Genomic DNA, 21,096 nt, shown 5'->3' on the forward strand with positions numbered 1-21,096 from the left:
AATAAAAACCTCCCTATGTGTGTCTGCACACATTAATAAATGACTGCGTAAGTATTCAGAAGAATAAATCAACTGGATTTGGGGGCATAGGGTGTGCTGTGTGGGAAGGAGGAAAGAAAGCCAAGCAAAATAGGAAAACAGAACCAAAAAGACTGCCAAGAAAGCCAGCTCTGCAGATGGGAACACATTTTGACATTTATGTATAATATATGTATGTATTTGTTCATGCCATTAAAATGCATTTTTAAACCAAGTCTTCAGTTGGACAGTTATTTAGGTTATCTACTGCTGCATAACAAATCACCCTAAAACTCAGCTCAAATTACCAACAACCATCTCCTATGACAATTCTGTGGGTTGAACATGCTTTTTTCCTGCTTCCTGTGTGTTGACTGGGGAGCTGGGACGGCTGGAGGGTTCAACATGATGACCTCCTTCACATGGCTGGGGTTGATTCTGGCCACAAGCCGGGAGCTCAGCTCCTGTCCATGTGGGCCTCCGCGTGACTGCTTGGGCTTCCTCACACCATGGTGACTGGCTTCTAAGAAGGAGCTCTCCAAAAGGCAAGGGCTTAGAGCTACCCCATTTCTGCTGCATTGTATCAGTCAGAACATTCGCAGGGCCGGCTGGGATTCCAGGGGAGGGGGACTAGAACTCCCCCTTAGATGGAGAAGCGCCAAGACCGTATTGCAACCGCGTAGAGGGAGGGAGATGCTGTGGCGATTGTCTTTGGAAACCCAGGGCACCGGCACGGCCCAGGCCCTTGCTCACACATAATCCCACACGGAATCGTAGGTTTATGGATAGTCAGAGCTGGCAGGGACATTAGTGCGCATCTAGTCCAAACATCTCCCAGCAACGGGGAAACCGAGGCCTAGAAGGGAGGGCGACACAGTTGGTCAGTAGCAGAGCCCGAACACCAGCCAGCTCTTCAGATAAAATGTCAGCCTGGTCACCCACGTTTCTCCAGTGGCTCTTGCTCGTTCGCCCAAAGCAGTCTGCCTGCCTTGCCCAGACCCCTCCTGTTTGCGTTTATCCACCCACCCACCCATCCGTCGACCCATCCACCTGCCCCAACATCCTGCCATACCAGACAGCAGACCGCTGGGGCCCTGGCTGCCCAGCGTACCGTGTTCGCTTTGGGAGTCCCCTCACTCGCTTCCCCCAGGCTGACTCAGCTGCCTGTGGGCAATGCTATGCTGCCCGAAATGCCCCACCTCACAGACAGGAGCAAAAAAGATCTGCCCCAGCAGAGAAATCTCCCTACAAATTATTGGGAAATTCTGCTCTCAATCTGAGTTAACCATCAGAGTTTTAGATTTTGTTCACACAATTTCAGCGTTGTCAGTAACAATACTAATAGCAGTAATAATACTACTGGGCACGGCACCAGGCACTTTAGTATCCTGCCTCATTTCATCCTCATAACAAATTAGCAGGTAGGCGCTATTACCTCTCCTACAGGTGACAGTGCTGAGGCTGAGATGAGCCAATGTGCAAAAGGCACAAAGGCGCTACCTCTCTGCAGTTCCCACTCGTAACCAGAAATGTCAAGCACTTGCCACGCGCAGGCCCGGGCAAAGAGCTCTTCGCCTGCATCCATTCATTCATTCGACACGCGACAGATATTTTTATTGAGCGCCTCATACATGCCCTTGCAGGAGCGTCCACTCTAACAGACGGAGACAGACGAGGAGCCATAAGCATTCCGCATCGTCAGACGTATTGATAGCAGTGTGTCGGAAGGCTCTGAGTGTCGTGGGAAAAAGAAAAGGCAGGGCAGGGCGGATGAGTATCTACAGTATTAAGATGGTCGGGTGGGTCGCACTGGGAAGGTAAGTGGAAGGAAGGTACAGGAGGTGAGGCTGTAAGCCCAGTGAATGTCTGGGAGAGGAGCATCCAAGCAGTGAGAGCAGCAAGTGCAAAGGCCCTGGGGCAGGAGCAAGCCTGGCACATTGGAGGAACATCACATTGGAGGGCTGTGTGGCCAGAGCAGAGTGAAGGGGCGAGGAGGGTGGGAGGAGGTGATGGCAGAGAAGGCCCAGGGAGTTGAATTACCTGGGGCTTTGCAGAGCCTGGAACAGACACTGGCTTGCATTGCAGGTGAAAAGTAGGAGCCTGGCAAGGCAGAGGAGTGGCATAACCTGGCTCAATGTTTTAAAGGCTTCTTTTGACTGCGGTGCTGGGAGCAGCTTGCAGGGAGGCAAGGACAGAAGGGCTTGTGCTGGGATGGAAGCAGCAGGGCTGCAGAGAAGGGGTCAGATTCTGGAAGTGTCATGGAGAGGGGCCAACACCATGCCTGGCAGGTTAGGTGCAGAGCGTGGGAGAAAGAGAGGCACCGCGTCGTTCCTGGCCTGAGCCACTGGACCCACAGGGCTGCCACCAACCAGGCTGGGGAGGCCGGGAGGGGGTCGATGTTGGATGTGCTGAGCTTGAGAAAAGGTGGCTTTGACATCCAAGCAGGAAGGAGGTCGGGACAGAGGTCCAGGCCGGAGGCACAATGCGGGAGTCGTCGGCATCTCGATGGCATTTAAAGCCCTGAGGCAGGACAAGGCCACCGAGGGAGTGGGCGGTTAATGAGAGGAGACGCTGCCCCAGGACTGAGCCCCGGAACTCTCCAACTCGTCGAGGCCAGAGACGAGGAAGGCCTTGCAGGACCGTGAGGAGGAGCCACCAGAGGGGCGGGAGGGAAGCTAAGCGCGCACAGGGGCCCAGCACCAGGTAAAGACAGGGGGGCACGGAGAGAGGGACCGTCACAGAGCCAGACGCTGCTAAGCCTCGACAGGTGAGGCCTGAGCACCGGCCATCGGGGTCTGCTTGGGGGTCACTTCTGGCTTCACGACGAGCAGGCGCAGGGACCCCGTGGGGCCGGCAGTGTGCTGCGGGGGTCGAGAAAGATGGGAGGAAGTTTTGCTCTTTCAAGGAGCTTTGCTGTCACGGAGGGGAAAGGCGCAGGGGTGTGGGGGGCAGAGCGGAGACCAAAGCTGGGTCTGAAGACGGAGAAGCTGACACTAAGGGAGAAGATGAGGAAACCCGAGCGGGCCCCTGCCCGCAGCCGGACACTGATGGGAAGGAGACAGACCACCCGCCCGACGAAACCTGGGCTCTGAGGGGACCTTCCGGCCAGCACCCCTCGCCTCGGCTCTCCCCACCCCCGCCCCACCCGTCCGAGAGGAGGGCGAGCCCCGGAACCGCCCTCGAGCCAGCACCCGGACGGGCTCCCGCCGGACAGCTCATGTTCGCTCACAAGAGCATCCTGACGGCGGTCGGGCGTCCACCTTCTCGTTAAGTGCCTCGGAAAATAACCGAGCGGCTGGCAAATATTCAAGCCAAGCCCCGGTGGGGGAGGCGGCGAGACGTGGCACGCACGAGGAATGTGCAGTATGAGCCCGGGAGGCAGGGACAGACGGCTCTTGTTGGGAATGTCTATTTGTGGCTCCCCGCCCTAATTTCTGAATATGACAATGAATAAATATTGGTCCTTCCTTCCGCAGCCTTTTCCATCTGGTCGCCTCAGCCAAGTAGATGCTGCCACTTCTTGTTCTCTAGACCTGCAGAGAGATCTGGCCCAGAGAGGGGACCGGCATCACCCAGGGCCACACAGCAAGGTGGTAGCAGGATGGGGGGGCACTGACAGGTCAGAGACCCATGGAGGGCATCTGTGTTTGCCCTAAGCTTGAGCTTTACCTCCTATGTTTGTCCCTCTCATGCATCCTTCTGGTACTCATCCAATAACTGCTTACATACCACCAACGACGGGGAGCTCACTGTCACTAAGGAGTCCATGCCATTATTAGATGGCTCCAATTGTTAGAAAGTTCTTTCATTTGACAAACTCCTTTTTTGAATTCCTATAATGTGCTGAGCACTGCTCCTTGCACAGGATGTAGTGAATAAGTTCTGCAGGGAGCCCACACAGACAGCAAAGGGAAGAGGGGGCGGAGATGCCAGCAGGTGCTAACTTGAGGCAGAGAACAAAGCGCGGTGGAAGAGAGTGGTGGGGCCCTTCACGACGCTGACTGGGAGCCGTGTCACCCAGGCCAGCTGGGTGACAAGGAGCTGCGCATGTGGTACCAGTGAGGCAGCGTGCTGGACGGAGGGGCGGGGGAGGATGCCCAGAGGCGGGCGGGCACCCTTGGCCTCCTCACCAGGGAAGTCAGTCCCAGGGGTGGGAGCGGGAGCAGGGCACTGGCGCTGGCCGCCTGCACGTGTGCGTGGTCCACGGGCAGCCCCTTCGCCTCTGGCCGCCGTCTCGCCGCAGGCCTCGTGGTCTTTCCACCTGTTCTGACTGTCCCGGGGCGGGGGCTTGTGATCGCAGGGAACAGACACCCCCAGGAGGCGCTTGAGGCCACAGTGAGCCCTGTGTGGCTGAATGTTTGCCCCTCCAAGGCTCACATTGAAATGTAACCCCCGGCGTGGCAGTATTAAGAGGTGGGCCCTTTAAGAGGTGATGGATCTGCCCTCAGGAGCGGATTAATCCATTCCTGGGTTGATGGGTTATCAGGGAGGGCTTGGTGGCTTTATGAGAGGAGGAAGAGAGCCCTGCGCAGTAGCCCCCTCCCATGCGGTGCCCCGTCTCCGCAGAGGCCCTCCCCCACCCCACCCCGCAGTAAGGGCCCCGCCAGCTGTGCCCCTTGACCTCAGACTTCCCAGCCTCCAGAAATGTGAGAAATAACTTCCTTTTCTTCATGAAGAACTCAGTTCCGGGTATTCTGTCGTGAGTATAATGACAGAAAACGGACCCAGATGCCCACAGAGAAGGGGCCGAGTTGGGGCGCAGGGTCTGGCTGCTCCCCGACCGGTGGAGGCCTTGAAGGCCTCGGGGTGCTGTGCTTGTTGGACGGTGCGAGGCCAAATCCAGCCCCTTCCTGCCCCGCCCTCGGGCCCATCCCTGCCCTCGGGGCCCTGTGCCCACTTCCCTTGCAGGGGACAGCCCTGCGGAGACCTGAAGAAGGAAAATCCCGTCCCTCCTGGGCCTCCTCCAAGGTCACAGAGGGCTGAAGAGCGTCCCCACGGTGAGATGTCCTTGTCCTGCCCGCCAGGAGCAGTGGATGTGACCGTATTTGGACAGAGGGTCTTTGCAGATGTGATTGGAGAAATTTGCCACCCACAGATGCACAGGAGACCCAGCAGAAAGGCCGCCCAGCGACGCAGGCGGAGAGTGGAGCGACGCGGCCACAGCACGGGACGCCAGGGTCGCCCCTGCACCCGCCAGAGCTGGGCAAGAGGCTGGAGCAGACGGGCTCTTGGAGCCCCCCGGGGGGACCCAGCCCCGCCCTCACCTCGATTTCCGCCTCCGCAGCTCTGAGAGTAATTTCTGTTGGTTCCAGTCACCCACCTGCAGTAACTTGTTACGGCAGCGCTGAGAAAACACAATCAGAGATCAGACTGTGCAGGTGACAAGTGCTCCATAAACACGGGCAGAACGAGTGGATGTGGGACAGGCCGGGGACAGGTGGGGACGTCCCCTGCCCTGCGCCATCTTTCTGTTAACACCACAAGGTCGAATCCACTCCTGGCGTCTGTCCCGTCCCCGGTCCGGGGCGGGGGCTGCCGCACTGAGTCCCCTGGCCAGGCTGTGCGGCGCGGCCCTGGGCTCCTGCGGAGCGTGTGAGAACCCCCCCTGGGCTGTCGCGAGGACCCAAACAATACGCCCAGCTGCACAGCTCGGAGCTGGCGCACAGTAGGTGCAGAGAACAGCCCTAAGTACAAAGGCGCCGACACACCCTCAACCCACAGCAAGTGACCAGCGTGAGATGCGCCCGATGGAGGGTATTTTTGGCTGAAGCTGATGATTCTTATATGTAATTTTGTTCTTATCAATAGAGGCAGCTGGTAAAATGTGTAGCTAAGTGTGTTTAAAGGCTTTTACCCTCGTGTGAGATTCCTAAAACTACACGCACGGTCAGCGGCGGGGGAGTCTTTGTCCGGAGGGTCCAGGGGGGGTCTGCTCTGTGCCTCCAGGGAACTCCTGTCCTGGGCCAGCCTGTCCCTCCTCAGCCCCACACTGTACGGTTTGTTCTCAGAGAACACAGGTGCTAATATTTCTTCATAGTCACATCTCTGTCGCAGCGGAGACGTGAAAGACAAACAAAGCAGGCCTGAGGGTCCGTGTCCTTGCGGTCTAGAACCGCAGCTCTGAGACGTGGCTGCCCGGGAGAATCGCGCTGCAGGGTCTTGAGCTCCCAGCGTCCAAACCACACCCCAGACCAAGGACATCCGCAGGAGGGACGCTGCACAGGTGTTTCTAAAGCTCCTCAGGTGAGTCCAACGTGCAGCCACGGTGAGAACTGCTCTGGGGCTGAGATTCCAGGTGTGGCCTGTGGGCCAGCAGCATGAGGCACCTGGAGCCGGTAGCAGGTGGAGCCAGCCTGGCTGCCTTTGGCACCGGTGAGCATGGCTTGGGAGCACCGTGGGACCAGCGAGGCTGGTGCTTCCTGTGCAAACCAGGAGTCCTGGGTCTTACCCTTGGCCCTCACTCGTGAGGGGGTCCTGTCTCCACAGGCCCCTGGTGGTGAGCGGACATCAGCTGATGCCCTGCCCGACCGCCACGACCCAGATGTCGCTGGCCAGAGCAGACGGCATGGGGCACCAGGGCCGGGCCCAGAGTGGTCTCAACACCGCACCGTTGGAGCACCCTGTTCCCGCCTGTCTGTCGGACACCAGACCCTGTGCGGACTCCCTGGAAGGTGGCATCCCCCCTGTGCTGACACCCCGCAGGACAGGGACTCACCCCTGCCCATTAGAAAGCTCTGCCTGCTGCTGACACAGAATCTGCCTCCAGGGCGCTGGCACCGGGGGCCTCTGCCTCCCCAGGGACGCCCGCCGCAGAGGCTGCACCTCAGGGTCCCGGGCTCCTTGCACCCGTTTCTTGCCTCCCTCAGCCCCCGGGGCTCAGGCCGATTCCTTCCTGCCGGAACTGCTACCTCTGCCCGCTCTGTCCCTCAGCACAGCCAGCACTGGTCATTCAGGAAGATTCCATCTCCCAGCACACCCCACACTAATTTTGTCCTTGAGAAGAGACCACCACAGCCTTTGGATGGTGTCATATACAGCCGTCCCTCAGGGTCCTGGAGGATGGGTTCCAGGACCCCCCTGGGGGTACCAAAATCCGAGGATGCTCAAGTCGTATTTGCATATATAATCTACACACATCCTGCTGTATACTTCAGATCATCGCTGGGTTACCTGTAATACCAATACAATGTGCCTGCTATGTGAATAGCTGTTATACTACATGGGTTTTTAAATTTTATTTGTCTTACTTTTAATTGTTGCATTGTTATTTTTTAATGTTTTTTTCCTGAATATTTTCAACCCGCGGTCGGTTGCATCCACGGATGCGGACCCACAGATACGTAGGGCAGCTGTGCCGCTGGGACGGAGAAGATCATCCATCGATAAGTGCTACCCCTCCCCCACCACCTGGCTGGACCAGGGACTGGAGTGGGGCAGGGGGTGTCCTGAATGAAGGAGAGTGGAGGGTGGGGAGCACACGCCTCCAGGTGGAGACTTGAGAGGGGCAGAGCTGGAGAGAGAGAATTTCAAAGAAAGATCCTTTGCTGCTTGTTAAAAATCTGCTCTGTGCTACCAGGGAGTGCTTCTATTTCCCAGCATGGCAGACTACTTCACTGCACAAGAGTCCTGCTGCAAAGCAATGGAAAAAATAATATATATGTAAGTGTATATATAAATGTACTTTTATATATGCATATATACATATACATATACATGTATTAAAATGCATCACACTGAGCAAGCAAGAACAAGAAAAATACAAGCCAAGGAACTAAAAGTGAGAGTGAAATCTCAAGAGGGGAGCAGTTGCCCAAGCTGGCTTTGCCCTGGGGACATCTGTGATGCCTGGTCACCAGATCTTCTTTGTCACGACCACGCGTGGCCCTGGGGATGGGAGGACAGACTAGGCCCACTGAGCATAAGTCAGATAGGAAGCCCCCACCTCTGGTATCCCCAAAGGGCTGTCTCTTCACTGTTGGAATCAGATGGGGGAAAAACCTAAGAAAGGGAGAGCAAGGTTACTTTCCTGATCAGTCTTGGCATTGGGAGAAAAGGAAAAAAAAAGAAACTCCCCTAAAAAGTCATGACCCCAAGCCAGACAGGCTCAGCCAAGGGTCATAACCACAGCTGTGATACGGGTTTTACACTAGCTGTGTGGACCCCAAAGCCTCAGACTAAGAATCTAATATAAAGGGAGCCAACTTGGAGTGGCCCTGGGTATCAAGCAGAAGCAGATGTGAATTATCTCTGGAGGTTCCCATTTTCAACCCGGGCCTTGAAGAATTGCTGATGACTGAGTTGAAAGGACCACAGTCAAAACTCACAAAAACACACAAGGGAAAAAGCACCATGAGGAAGCATCGCCATGAACAGCACACTGCAAAGACTGTGGATATTAGGATCATCAGACATAGGGCATAAAATAAAGATGCCTCATACATAGAAAGAGTTAAAAGAAGGGTTCAAAAATATGAATAAATAACAAGAGACTAGAAAATGGCCAGGAAATTTGGGAAAAGGAGCAAATAAAACTTCTGGAAATGAAAAAAATATATAATTGGAATAAAACGAACAATTAAACAGCAGTCGATGAAGCTATGTTAGTCAAGGTGCTGTAGTGCTTGTTACAACAGCTGCTGGAACCAACACCAAATGGTTAACACTTTAAACATTTCTTGCTCATGTGAAGTTCAAAGCAAGCGTTCCTGACTGCAGGCAGCTCTCCGCCCAGGTGACTCCATCTGTGGCTCTGACGTCTCCAGCACACGACGCGTGATTCCAAGATCACCACGCTTGTCTGCATCACCTGGGCATCAAGGTGTACCGAGGACCAGGAAGCAGACCGGATTCGGGGACCAGGCCGTCCCCGGGGACCAGCAGTGTTGCGTCCCACTCCATTCACACTTTACTGACGAGGACTCCGTTACGTGGCCACGGCCGATTGCAAGGGAGGCTGGGAGATGTAGTCCAGCTGTGTGCCCAGCAGGGAGAGGAGGTGGTTGTTGAGCGGCCAGGCCATCTGGGCCACAGCCGCTAAAGAAAGGGGAGCGCCCAGTCGATGCTAGCCACAGCTGCTGTTTAGCTGACAGCATTTTTAAAACCCTACCCATCATCATTTCAGTGAATCCTTATCCCACCCTGGGCTTTAAACTAAGCAGGGAAGATCATTCCCATTTTACAGGTAAGGAAATTCAGGCTCAAAGAGAGGCAGTGACTTGTCCAAGACTACACAGCTGCTAAGAGATCCAGTGAGACTGGAGCCAGGACTTGCCGCAACATCACACTGCTGCCTCTGGCCTCAGTCAACGAGGAGAAAGGAGACGGAATGTGCAGCTGGAAGCCCTCTGTGTGCATGCGTGTTCGGCTGAGCTGGGGAGCCCTCCAGCCTGGCACAGGGGCCAAGGACACGGGCCGGAGGTCAGAGCAGTGAAGCTCGAGCTGAGCTCAGCGTTAACGCTGGCATCCTGGGGTGCTGGGGTGGCCAGCGGGGTGGGCCGCAAGTTGAAGCAACAGGTCTGGATCTTTCTCACCTGGGAGAATTAAGAGGTCACTGTCAGTGTGTGAGCCAGCAGGTGTTTACTCTGTGCCTCCAACGTGCTGCTGTGGGTTTCCAACGAGCAGAGCCTGGGGCAGATCACACAAAATCCAGGTGGGCTCGACTGATGAGCTAGATTTCTAGGACCAGGACCCCACCTCACACACCTCCCCAGGACCCAGGGAGGGAGGGGCTTTCAGCACTGTTTTTGTGGGTATAGTGATGATGATTGTGCTTGCGATGATGATGATAATGATGGTGATGATTTGATGATGATGATGGTAATGAAGATGATGGTGATAGTGATGGTGATGGTGGTGATTTGATGATGACAGTGACAGTGACAGTGATGATAATGATGGAGATGATGGTGATGGAGATGATGGTGATGGCGATGATGATGGTAGTGATGGTGATAATTGTGATGACAGTGATGATGATGATGATGATGATGGTGATAGTGGTGATGATCATGGTGATGATGATGATGGTGATGATGGTGATGATCATGGTGATGATGATGATGGTGATGATGGTGATGGCGATGATGGTGATGGTGATGGTGATGATGGTGATGGTGATGATGGTGATGGTGATGGTGATGATGGTGATGGTGGTGGTGATGATGATGGAGGTGATGGTGATGATGATGATGGTGATGATGGTGATGGTGATGGTGATGATGGTGATGGTGATGGTGATGATGGTGATGGTGATGATGGTGATGGTGATGGTGATGATGGTGATGGTGATGGTGATGATGGGGATGATGGTGATGATGGTGATGATGATGGTGGTGACGGTGATGGAGATGATGGTGGTGGTGGTGAAGGTGGTGGTGGTGTCATCTGACATTTATTGAATGTTATGTACCCAGCAACATTTCAAGCTCTTTAGACGGATGCTCCTGTTTAGCTTTCATGATAACCCTCTGAAGAACAGATTCCTTATTGCCTCCATTCGACAGAGAAGGAAAATGAGGCTCAGGGAGGCAAATGATTTGTCCAGGGTCACAGAGTGAGGGGAGGATGTGCCCAGGATTCACACCCCCGTGTCTGACTCGAGCATCACACCCTAACCCCTGGTGCCACCCAGCCTCTCCCGCCCTGGGCTGCCAGCTCCTCTGGGATAGAGCCTCGGTCTGAGCTCTCTCTTCATCCTCAGCTCTGAGCCCTGCGTCTGCACACAGTAGGTGCTTGAGGAAGGTCTGTTAGGAATGGTTTGTGCGTGATGATTTGTGCAAATGTAAAAACCTACCTGGGTGTCAATGCATCACCTTTTCAGGTAATAAGCAACCAACTGAGATGAAATGCTTGTGGATAAATGAATGAATTCGTGTAGTTGGCCAACCCAGGTTCACTGGCTGGCTCTCCTTGAAGAATCATTTCTGGGACATTCTCATCATCAGTTTTCAGACCAGCCAGACCCCTCAGAATCTGCTGCCCCATCTCAGCCCTGTCCCCCACTGACTGGGAGCCCAGGGTGCTCCCTGGGTTACACCCTCACGTGGGTGAGGACCCCGAGCGCCCCTGAGTGAGAAAGGCATGTGACGTCCCCTGCTCACCGCTGCCCGTGCCTTACAGGCACGAAGGCTGGCGGGGCAGGGATGGGCATGCAGGGGGCAGTGCCGCTTTGATCGGCTGCCAGAAGAGAGAGGGGGAGGAACACACTCTAACTAGACAAGCTGTTCGCTCACCAGCTGACTTTGGTAAAAGAAAAAAATTCCTAGCTCCATCTGTTCCCAGAGCGGGGCTGGTGTGGGGCCTGGGGCTTCCTGCAGCTCAGGCGGCCAGACCCAGTTTCGGAATCTGAGACAGCTGCCCCCTGGATTATTTTGGGAAGCGGCTCAACTCCGAGGCACCCCAGCCTTCGAGGCATTTCCCATCACTCCAAAGCTGTTTGTACACCCAGCCCAAGGCTGCCAGCGCCTTCTCTGGCCCTGGACGCCTTCCTGCTCAGCTCACTATAATTATCCTGCTTCCAGCTTCTGCTGCAACTTCTGCTGGAGTTGGATTTCTTGGGATGGAGGGACAGAGAGCGTCAGGGTGATGGACAGTGGACGGAGGGGAGGGAGGGGTGCCTGCTCTCCCCCTTCTCAGCCTCCTTTGTGGGACCACTTCCTCCACCCACCCCCAGGCATGGGGCCCTCAGACATTCACCTTGACCCATGGCGCATCCTCTCCCCACTCTCTCCTCAAGAGACGTGCCCACTCCTTTGTGAATTACAAGTTCCTGGGGTGGGTGGGATGAGGGAAACTTGGGCGGAAACAACAGTGTCAGAAAGACCTGGAAAGAGCACAGGAATTTCAGGGAACTACCTGGAAGCAGTTTGGAAAGTTTGGGGCAGAGCAGGGAGCGGACAGAACACTGAACACAGTGGACAGAAGATCCCACAGCCAGCAGCGCCTGAGCAGCGGACGCTGCCTGGAGGCGGGGACCTGGGAGGTTTAAAGCAGGGTGGTAACGAGATCGCGTTCCCAGGACAGAAACACTCCGGCTGCTGCTGCAGAGCTGGAGTCAGAGGAGACAAGGCAGGGAGACCAGCCGACCAGGCAAGGACCCAGGAAGGTGCGAGTTCTGACTTGGGTGCGGTGAGTTTGAGGTGGGCGGCCCAAAGGGAGCTGAGCCCCGGACAGTTAAAAATGTGGGTCAGGTCAGGGAGTAGAATGGTGGTTGCCAGGGCCTGGGGGAGGAGGGAGGAGGGAGTCATTGTTTAACGGGTGCAGAGTTTCAGTTTTGCAAGACGAAAAGAGTTTCGGAGGTGGACGGTGGGATGGTTGCACAGTAATATGCATGTACTTCCTACTGCTGAATTGCACATTTAAAAATGATAAGGCGGCACATTTTGCGTCATGTGCATTTTACCACATAAAAAAAATGAAAGAAACAAAAGAGAAAGAAATATAGGTGTGGAGCTCAGGGCTGGAGCTGGGGCAGAGATCGGAGAGTGGCCCTCAGAGAGGAGGGCCAGGCATTGTAGACGCGGAAGCCATCTCCAGGGAAGGCGTGCGGTGTAAGGAGGACTGAGAGCCCACGCTACGTCTTCCGGCAAGGCGGAGGGAACGGAGCCAAAGAAAGCCCAGGGCGGGCTGGAAGGGGAAGCAAGGAAGCCTGGGGTCCAGTCGCCCAAGGAAAAGCCTGGATCCGGGAGGCCTGATGAGGATGAGGCTGAAATAAAACCCAAGTGCGGCAAGAGGAGGCTGTATTTTCCAGCCACGACGGAATAGCAGGGTCTGAGTTTGCTGCTCTGTCTTCCAGACACAGTACCTGCAAGCAAAGGTCCTCAGGCCCTAGGCGACAGGCACGCAGGAGAGCGATCCCCGAGAGACGGAACGAAACGAGATGAGCCCTGCGAGCACCTTGGCTCGCTGCCTGGAGAGTCAGGGCAGGGAGCCCAAACACAGCCCAGAGTTGAGGGGACAGAATTTGGACTGTGGGAAAACCAAAGCAACTATGACTTGTGGGACACAGTCCTAGGGAAGGAGGAGCTGCACAGAGAGCGAGAGCTCCGAAGATCTGCGGAAGTTCTCCTGAGTCGTTGGTCAAGTACTGACCTACACGTGCACGTGAGGTCGCTGTCCCGGCGTGTCGTGTCGTGCTGGGGAAGGACCACAGGGAAGCAGCGAGTAAAACAGTCACCGGGGCTCAAGCAGGTGCTGTTTGCGATCCCGCCAGCCCCAGAGGAAGGACCTCCCGAAACCCAGGGCGCGGAAAGGTCCTCAGATAGGCATTGCCTCAGCTGTGTGGCCGAAGAAGTCCTAGACTAAAATCTGCCCCAGACCCACTCTCACAAAGTGAAAGACAAGCCTCAAAAAGATCTAACTGGTTCCAAGTGACTTCACTGCATCTCAGAAAGAGTTCCAAACACGTACAGGAACATCGAAAACAAACACACGGTGCTCACCAGTGCGAATCTTCCCAATGTCCAGCTTCCAGTTAAAAAGTATCAGACAGGCAAAAAATTAAGAAAACATGAATCATAACCAGAAAAAAATCAATCAATGGGAAGAAAAATCTAGAAATAACACAGATGGCAGAATTAGTAGACAAGGATGTTAAAACATTATTATAAATATACTCCATATGTTGATGAAAGTAGAAAGAGGAGTATGAGGAGAGGAATAGAAGATGTTTTAGAAGACTCAAATTGAACTTCTGCAGATAACTAACACGATATCTGAGCCGAAAACTACAATGGGCAGGATTAAAGCAGAGTGGACACCACCGAATAAAAGATCAATGAACTGGAAAACATGGCGATAGAAACCATCCAAAATGAAGCGTGGAAAGAAAAAGACTGAAAAAAAAATGAAGATGGCAGCACGTTCCCGTCACCCCCGCGTGCCCCGCTGCCACCAGTCCCCTTCTCCAGATCTGCCCTGGAAGCCACTGGTCTGCTTTCTGTTGCCACCATTGTGCCTTTTCTGGAACCTTTATTAACGGTATCATACAGCATGTTGGCTCGTGCCTGGTTTCTTTTCAGTTTGCGTAATGCTGTTAATACCGTCCACGCTGTTCCTCGTGTCAACACTGACTCCTGTGTATCGCTGCGCACAGCACCATTGTGTGGTGGTACAATCACTGTTCACACATTTGCAAGTTTGGGTTCTTTTCAGTTTTTAGCTTTTGTGTACAGTATTGCTATTCACGTACGAGTGTTGGTGCGGACATATGTTTGCATTTTTCTTGGGTAAATACCTAGGACTGAAACGGCGGGGTCATATGGTAAGTGTACATTTTACTTTATAAGAAACAGCCAAACTGTTTTCCAAAGCCAATGCGCCATTTTTGCATTCCCACCAGCCATGTGTGAGAATTCCAGTAGCTCCGCATGCTTGCCAACACTTGGCACTGTCAGTCTTTTCGATTTTAGCCATTCTAGACAGTACAGTGGTTTCTTATTGTGGTTTTCATTTTATTTCCCAATGACTCATGGTATTGAGCATCTGTGTTAGCGTGGGCTGCTATAACAAAACCTGTCTTGATCGTTGCCGTGGTGGTTACACGACTGTATACATCTGTCGAAACTCATCAAATTGCACACCTAAAATTGGGAAATTTTGCCATTGGCAAAATCATTCCTCAATAAAACTATACAAAATTAAATAATTTAAATTTAAAAAAAATTTGCTGTGAAACAGAGCAAGTGAGGACTTGGCGTGGCCGGGCTGGGCCGGCCTGCAGGGGTGAGGCCCACGTGGGTGGGGAGCAAAGACCCCAGGAAGCAGGGTGTGGATTTCAGGTTCCTCAGGTGAAGCCAGGTGTGAAGGGCGGAGAGGCTGAGCCTGTGCCCGCAGGGAGCCCAGGACAGCAGGGGGAGGCCTCAGGGAGAGCACCTGAGCAGGGGGAGGGCCTGGGTCCAGGTACGGGGAGGCCACAGCGGGTGTGGAAGGAGAGGCATTTCCCAGAGGCAGCGGGGAAGGCAGGTGCAGAAAGAGGGTGCATCTGACAAGGCTGAGGGCGCACCTGGAACCGCGCAAAAGCTGCAGTTTGCCCTTGAGTCGGGAGGGCAGGGGAGGCAGACCCCTCAAGACCCCCGCACACTCAGACACCAGCTCCCAGGGCTGGCCACACACCGGCTCCGGGTCTCACTCCCCGCAGGACGTCACCCCCGCTCCACCAGCTGGTCTGGCACGGATGACCTGGCCCCAGCCCCTGCTCCAAAGCCCCTCCCCAAAGCCACCGCTGTCAAACTGTGACAACCCCAAACCTAGGGCTCTCTCCTCCACAGGGGCCTGAGCGGGTGAGCAGGGGAGCAGCCCAGGGCGGAGCACAGCCCAGATGGCTGCCGCCCTCCCCGCCAGCCTCACCCCTCCCCACCTGCCTCCAGCAGCTGGTTCTCATCAGATGTCAGCTCAGGGGTAGGCACCACCCCACCCTGGAAGCCAGTGCTAGAACACCTATACAGCTGTGTTCAATTCTACAAGCTTCTTTTCTTTTCTTTTTTTTTGGAAAAACATACGCAGAAAACATGGAGTCTTGCTGGAGAGAGTGGGGACTGTGGCTCCCTGGGGACACACTGGAGACGACCTGGACCCACTAATCAACCACAAAGATTTCTTCTTTGTGACTTTTGGGCAAAACTCACGATCGCAGCTATGGGGGTCGTCCCGGGCCATGGTTCCTCTGGCAAGTAACTCAATGAGCTTCTCTGAGGGCGGCGGGGGCTCCTGCCTCTGCGTGGTGGCGCAGGGGCCCAGTGCGGGGCTGTGGTGGTAGCTGGCCAGGGCCTGGGCCATCAGCCCTGACACCTGACAGCCTCACGCCCTGGGTGACGACAACGGCCACCTCGAGGGGCTGTCGCCGCCCCGGACCGGGGGTGAAAGGCAGAGGAATTGCAACACGGGGCTCAGCTCGGATTGGCGCGTGTTTAATGCCCCCCACCCCAGGACACCGGAGGCCCCCAGCACCCTCCCAGAAATGCTTTTATCAAAATAAACTGAGCAAGGACAGATGTTGGCTCAAAACGGGTCCACACCTAGTGGGTTCAGAGATAGACAGAAGATGCAACCAGGAGACGCAGGCAGAAGGGAGGACGAGTCACAGACACAGGAACGCACAGGCCTGGGCCCCACAGCCGTCTCGGCCCTCCAGCCGGCGGGCTCTGAGCCCTCCAGGGGCAGCGAAGGTTAACTCGGGGTTCCACGGGGCGTCCCGTCCACGTTTACTTTCAGCTTGTGCTTGCAAAACAGGCTGTAGAGCACGCGCAGTGTGCTCTTGGCGTCCTTGTTCACGATGTCTGCAGGCCAGAGGGGGCAGGGCAGCGGGTCAGGCCTCGGGGGCGGTGACCGACCGTCCTGGCTTGCAGGAGACTGAGGGGTTCCTGGCAAGCGGGACTTCAGTGCTAGAACCAGGAGAGTCTCTGGCAAACCAGGACCAGTGCCCGACACGTGACCCTGCCTCCCCCTCCTGTCCAGCCCCCCTGCACCCTCTGTGCCGCCCCCGACACAGCAACTCCTCACGGGCCGGCGTCTCTGGACAGCCTGTCCCAGAGAGCTCCGTCCCCTCCTCTCCCAGGACCTCCCCCACTGGGGCCACAGTCCCCTCCCAGGAAGCCTTGGCGAGCGCCCGCTACCCACCCGCTCCGCCAGGCAAGAAGACTCCACCCGCACGTGCTCCACCCCACACCCCGTGCCCGACCCGTGGCTCTCGCACGAGGCTGGCCACCAGGGCCGGCCGCAGCGCTGGCGTCTGCCACACACTCACCTTCAGGGCTGATGGGGTAGCTGAGCAGGCCTTCGTCCTTCAGCAGCTCCAGGGCCAGGGTGACGTTGTGCAGCTACGATGACAAGGCCCCGTCAGATGTCAGCAAAAGGCGGCAGCCCCAGCCCGGGCCCTGGGCCCCAAGTGCCAAGCCTGTCCTGTCATCCACGATGTCCACCCGTGTTAGCGCAAGCTTCCCATCGAGGTGTGAGTCCCAGACCACAACCGCAATCCATAGTCATCCAGTGTCCCCTTGCAGCCCCCATGGACGGGGAGCTCACCCCCTCGCATGAGGGGCCCACGCGCCATTGCTCAGCCACTCACGGGTCCTGCTCTGAGTGGGGGCTGGGCACACTCGTGCATCGAGGGGAAAAGGCAAACACAGAGGACAGCACCCAGTGCGGGCAGGGAAGGCTTCCTGGGGGAGGTGACACCTGGTGGTGAGCTGCCAGGTGAGGAGGCCCGGCCAGGGAAAGGAGCAAGGATTCATGAGTGGCGGAGCCCCCTCGGAAATAGCCGAGTTTCCCTGGGAAAAGCGCAGTTAGGATATCAAGGCTCGGAGCCACCCGGAGCTCAGCGCAGCTCCCGAGGCAGACAGCGCTGGGACCAGCCCACGCTGACGCGAAGCAGGCTGGGACGGCCCTTTCAGCCTTTCGCACCACCCCCACCCCGCCTGGGCTGGAGCCTCGGACACGGCCCCCTGCAGAGCCCACCCGGGGTCCAGACCCTGGCTCGGCCACTGGGTGACCGGAGCACATCAATTCGACCTCCACCCCAGGCCCTCCATTGGCGCACCTGCAAAGGGGCTCGCCACGGGGAGCCTTGCTCAGGCCACTGGTGGGACCCCCCCGCCCCCTCCAGGGGGGTCCCCGCTTTTCATTCTAGGTTCTCCCTTGGGCCTCAGACACAACCGAAGTGACCCCACCCTTCTGCTTGGGCAGCAGCCTGGTGTGGCAGAAAGAGGGGGTGTGGGGTGAGGTGGGACATGCTCCTAATTCGCTGTGTGACCTCCGAGAGGTCCTCCCTTCAGTGGTCTCAGCCACCCTCAGATCCACCGTGGGGCTGACGTCCCAGCCTGGTGGCCCACCACACCTGGCGTGTCCCCTCCCATCCGCCCGGCCGTCCCAGCTCCACCGTGCACTCAAACAGGCCAGGCAGTTCCCACGGCAACCCAGCCAGGGGCCCGGAGGCCAGGCGGCCGGGCATCAGGTGAGCAGGGCCATGCAAGCGCTGTCTGAGGACACCAGTCCTGCCGGACCACCCCCGGCCACCTTCTGGGGGGCAGGGGGCACAGGAGAGTCTCAGGATCTGGGTTGGATGTTTGTGCACCCCCCGCCCCCACGTGTATGACCTCAGCCAAGTCACACATCCTGGCGGGCCTCAGTTCCCTCACCTGTACAGTGGGAATAACACATCGGCCAGCCTGCCTCCCCAAGGTGGCCACGTGCACCAAATGTGACAATGACACAGAGCTAAAGGTCGGGACCGCGAAGGCACAGCAGCGGAAGGCAGGTAAGCGGAGTCCTTCCCCACTTGGGAGGGCCGTTGCTGGAGCATGGAAGGGACAGGGACGCTGAGATGGGGGTAGGACCGCGACAGACGCAGGGTGTGGGCGAGGGCACCGCCGGCCCGGCGGGGCTGTCCCCTCCATAGTGGGGCAGGAAGAGGAAACCAAGGCTACCACACAGTGGCAACGCTCCAAAGCAGGTGGGGCACACCTCTGGGGCCGTCCAGACCGAGATGGCGCCTCGTGAGCAGACCAGAGCTCCACCTGGACATTCAGCCACTGTGTCCCCACGGCTTCCCCCCAGGCTGGAATATTCTGGGAAACAAGGCTGCAGTGGTTTCTGCGGTTCACATTCTCGTTGTCAACATCATCTGCAGGTTGCACAGACAGTGAACGTCAGAGCAAGAAAGCAAGACGGAGACCCCGGACCCGGCACTCCGCTCTCGGCCCCGCGGCTCCACCTTGGCTGCACTGGGCGGGCTGGCCTCGCCTGAAGCACTGTCCCGCTCGCAGGGGGAAACAGGTGCCTATGGCCAAGCGGTTTGGGAAACTGTCGCGTTAAACAAAGCAATATGGAAGTGCTTTACTGCAGGACTTCTCAGAGCCTTAAACATGTTAGTGGGTATCATGAACCTTCAAGACTACACATGTTGCCCCAAGCTATTCGATCATAGAACCTGTTTGTCACAGAGCACCTCATGGGGCCAGTGTTTTGGAAACACTTTATACATTCACTTATTTAAAAGATATGGCCATGCAACAGGGAAACAGGCCAGCTCCCCGCCCTCGTGGAATTTACGCTTGGGGACTTGCTACTATTGATGCTAAAATCATCACATCTGCTCTGTTTATGGTACTCTTCCTCCACGGTGCCCCATCCGAGCCAAAGCCACGTCCCGGGAGAGCTGTCCCAGAGCTATCTCACCGCTCTCTACCCAAACTACCATTTTTCTCTCACACACAGTTTGAGACGAGGAAGGTAAAACTGCCCCTTCCCACAGAGCCAAGAGAAGGTCGCGACCTGGGAGTTTGGATCCTCCTGGGGCAAAGCGATCGAATGTGGAGGGAAGACAAAGATCCCCGGTTCCTGGGGTTTGGTTTCTGCGAAGCACATGATCACCTCTGTCCCCAGGACCTGACTTCCATTCCCAGAACAAATGACAACCTCACACGAACACCATTGACAAGGAAGGTCTGATAATGAGGATCCAATTTCCAGAGGCCACTCTGCCCTGACAATTCCGCTGTCGGAAAGGGCTGTTGCTTCCGCCCCCTTCCGCTAACGACCTCTTTAGCATTTTTATTCTACGTTCCCGCAGCCGAGATTTCCTATGATATGCCGTGAAAACCGTTCTTCGGGACTGAGCTAAGGGCGGCTGCTTTTCCCCACCACATCTAATCCGGCTCACATTTGGAAGCAGGTTCTAAAATCTGTGGGTTCCACAAGCTGGCTGTGTGCACAGAAGCCTGAAATTTTGTCCCCAGCTGGTGACTGGGGTCTGGATTGTGTGAAGTATTGACAGAGGCCGTGAAGTCCAGGCAGCCGCAACGCCCGAGGAACAGAGACGGGAGCCGCGGTGCTGCTCTGGGCTGGGTTCTGAGGCCTTTGCCCCAAGGGGCTCCTCCACCTGCGGGTGGTCCTGCCCTGCCCTCCTCCTTGCTCACACTTCGACATCCTGCCCTGTGGACAGAGGCTCTGACGACGGTCTCAGTCTTGGCTTTGACCCTCCTAGCCCTGGTCCCCTCCATCTCCTGAGGGCCTCACCCTGGCGGCCCAGGTAGAAAACAGGGAGAGAGCTCGGGCTTTGGAGACAGGCAAGCCTGGGTACCAGTCCGACCTCCACCATACGCAGCCGTGCGCTCTTGGCCAGATGACTGCAGCTCCGAACTGTCTCCCGCGTGGAAATGAGCTCCTAGCTCAGAGGCCCAACGTGAGCAGTAGCAAGCTCACCTGCCGTGTCTGCGGGAGATCACATCGCCAGCCTGATTCTGCGCCACTCTCTGCACCCACACACTCTGCAAGGCCCCCCATGTCCCCACCACGGCCTCAGGGCCTGCTGCGGTAGCAGCGTGCCAGTCCCCAGCGGCGGTGTTCTGCTGGGCCAGCTGCTGGGCCCAGGAGGAGGATGAGGGGTGCGGGGCACAGAGCCCTGCCCGGCCCAGGAGGCCTGGTCCCCACCCAGCCCTCGGACAAGCGACAGAGCCCACCTGAGCCCCCATCAGCCAGACTCGGCCAACCTGCCGGCCCGTGAGATAAATGACCGCAGACTGGAGCCACTGCGTTTTCAGACGGTTTGTTACGCAGCATCGGTGGCAATGGCCGACGGACGCGGTGCCTCTGAACAGTGCGAGCCCAGTAAGTGTTGACCTCTGTGCCTACCACGACCTCCAGGACCACGGGACCTGTCTGCTCTGGCCCCACATCCCGGCTCGTGGCAACCGAGTCAAGGGCACCTCTGCCACCGGGAAGGCGGGGCCACACCCGCTAGAGTCCAGCAGCCCCCATCCCGGTGTGAGACTTGCCATTGAGCCGCTGGGTTGGCCTGGGCAAGCCCCTCAGCCTCTCAGGGCCTCGGTTTTCCCCTCTGTAAAATTGGAGATAAGACCTACCCTGTCCTCTAATGGGGTGTGGAGTGAGGACGAAATGAAATAAAAGGGCCAAGTGAGGCAGGGAGCCCCGGCGGGGGTGGTGAGAGGACCGGGATTCAGTGGCCCACAGAGCACTGAGGGGGCACGGAGGGGCTGAGGGGGTCAGAGCTGAGCACCTGGGCAGGCAGGTAGACGGATAGGCAGGTAGATGAATGGGCAGGTGGATGGATGGATGGATGGATGG

The 21,096-nt window shown here is 56.6% G+C and overlaps 1 protein-coding gene across 1 annotated transcript in view; it reads right to left on the minus strand.

The window, feature by feature from the left end:
• Positions 1-15,922: 15,922 nt before the first annotated feature.
• The window catches only part of PARVG (parvin, gamma), a 20,486-nt gene continuing 15,312 nt past the window's right edge, over positions 15,923-21,096 (minus strand). Inside the window, exons 12-13 of the mRNA XM_012658386.1 lie at positions 16,760-16,832; positions 15,923-16,292 (exon numbers count right to left, since the gene is read on the minus strand). Of these exons, the coding sequence (XP_012513840.1) occupies positions 16,183-16,292; positions 16,760-16,832 (183 nt within the window). The 3' untranslated portion in view covers positions 15,923-16,182. The remainder of the gene's footprint in view (positions 16,293-16,759; positions 16,833-21,096) is intronic.

The sequence above is a fragment of the Propithecus coquereli genome, unplaced genomic scaffold (genome assembly GCF_000956105.1).
Source record: "Propithecus coquereli isolate 6110/MARCELLA unplaced genomic scaffold, Pcoq_1.0 Scaffold1168, whole genome shotgun sequence".
Taxonomy (NCBI): Eukaryota; Metazoa; Chordata; class Mammalia; order Primates; family Indriidae; genus Propithecus; species Propithecus coquereli.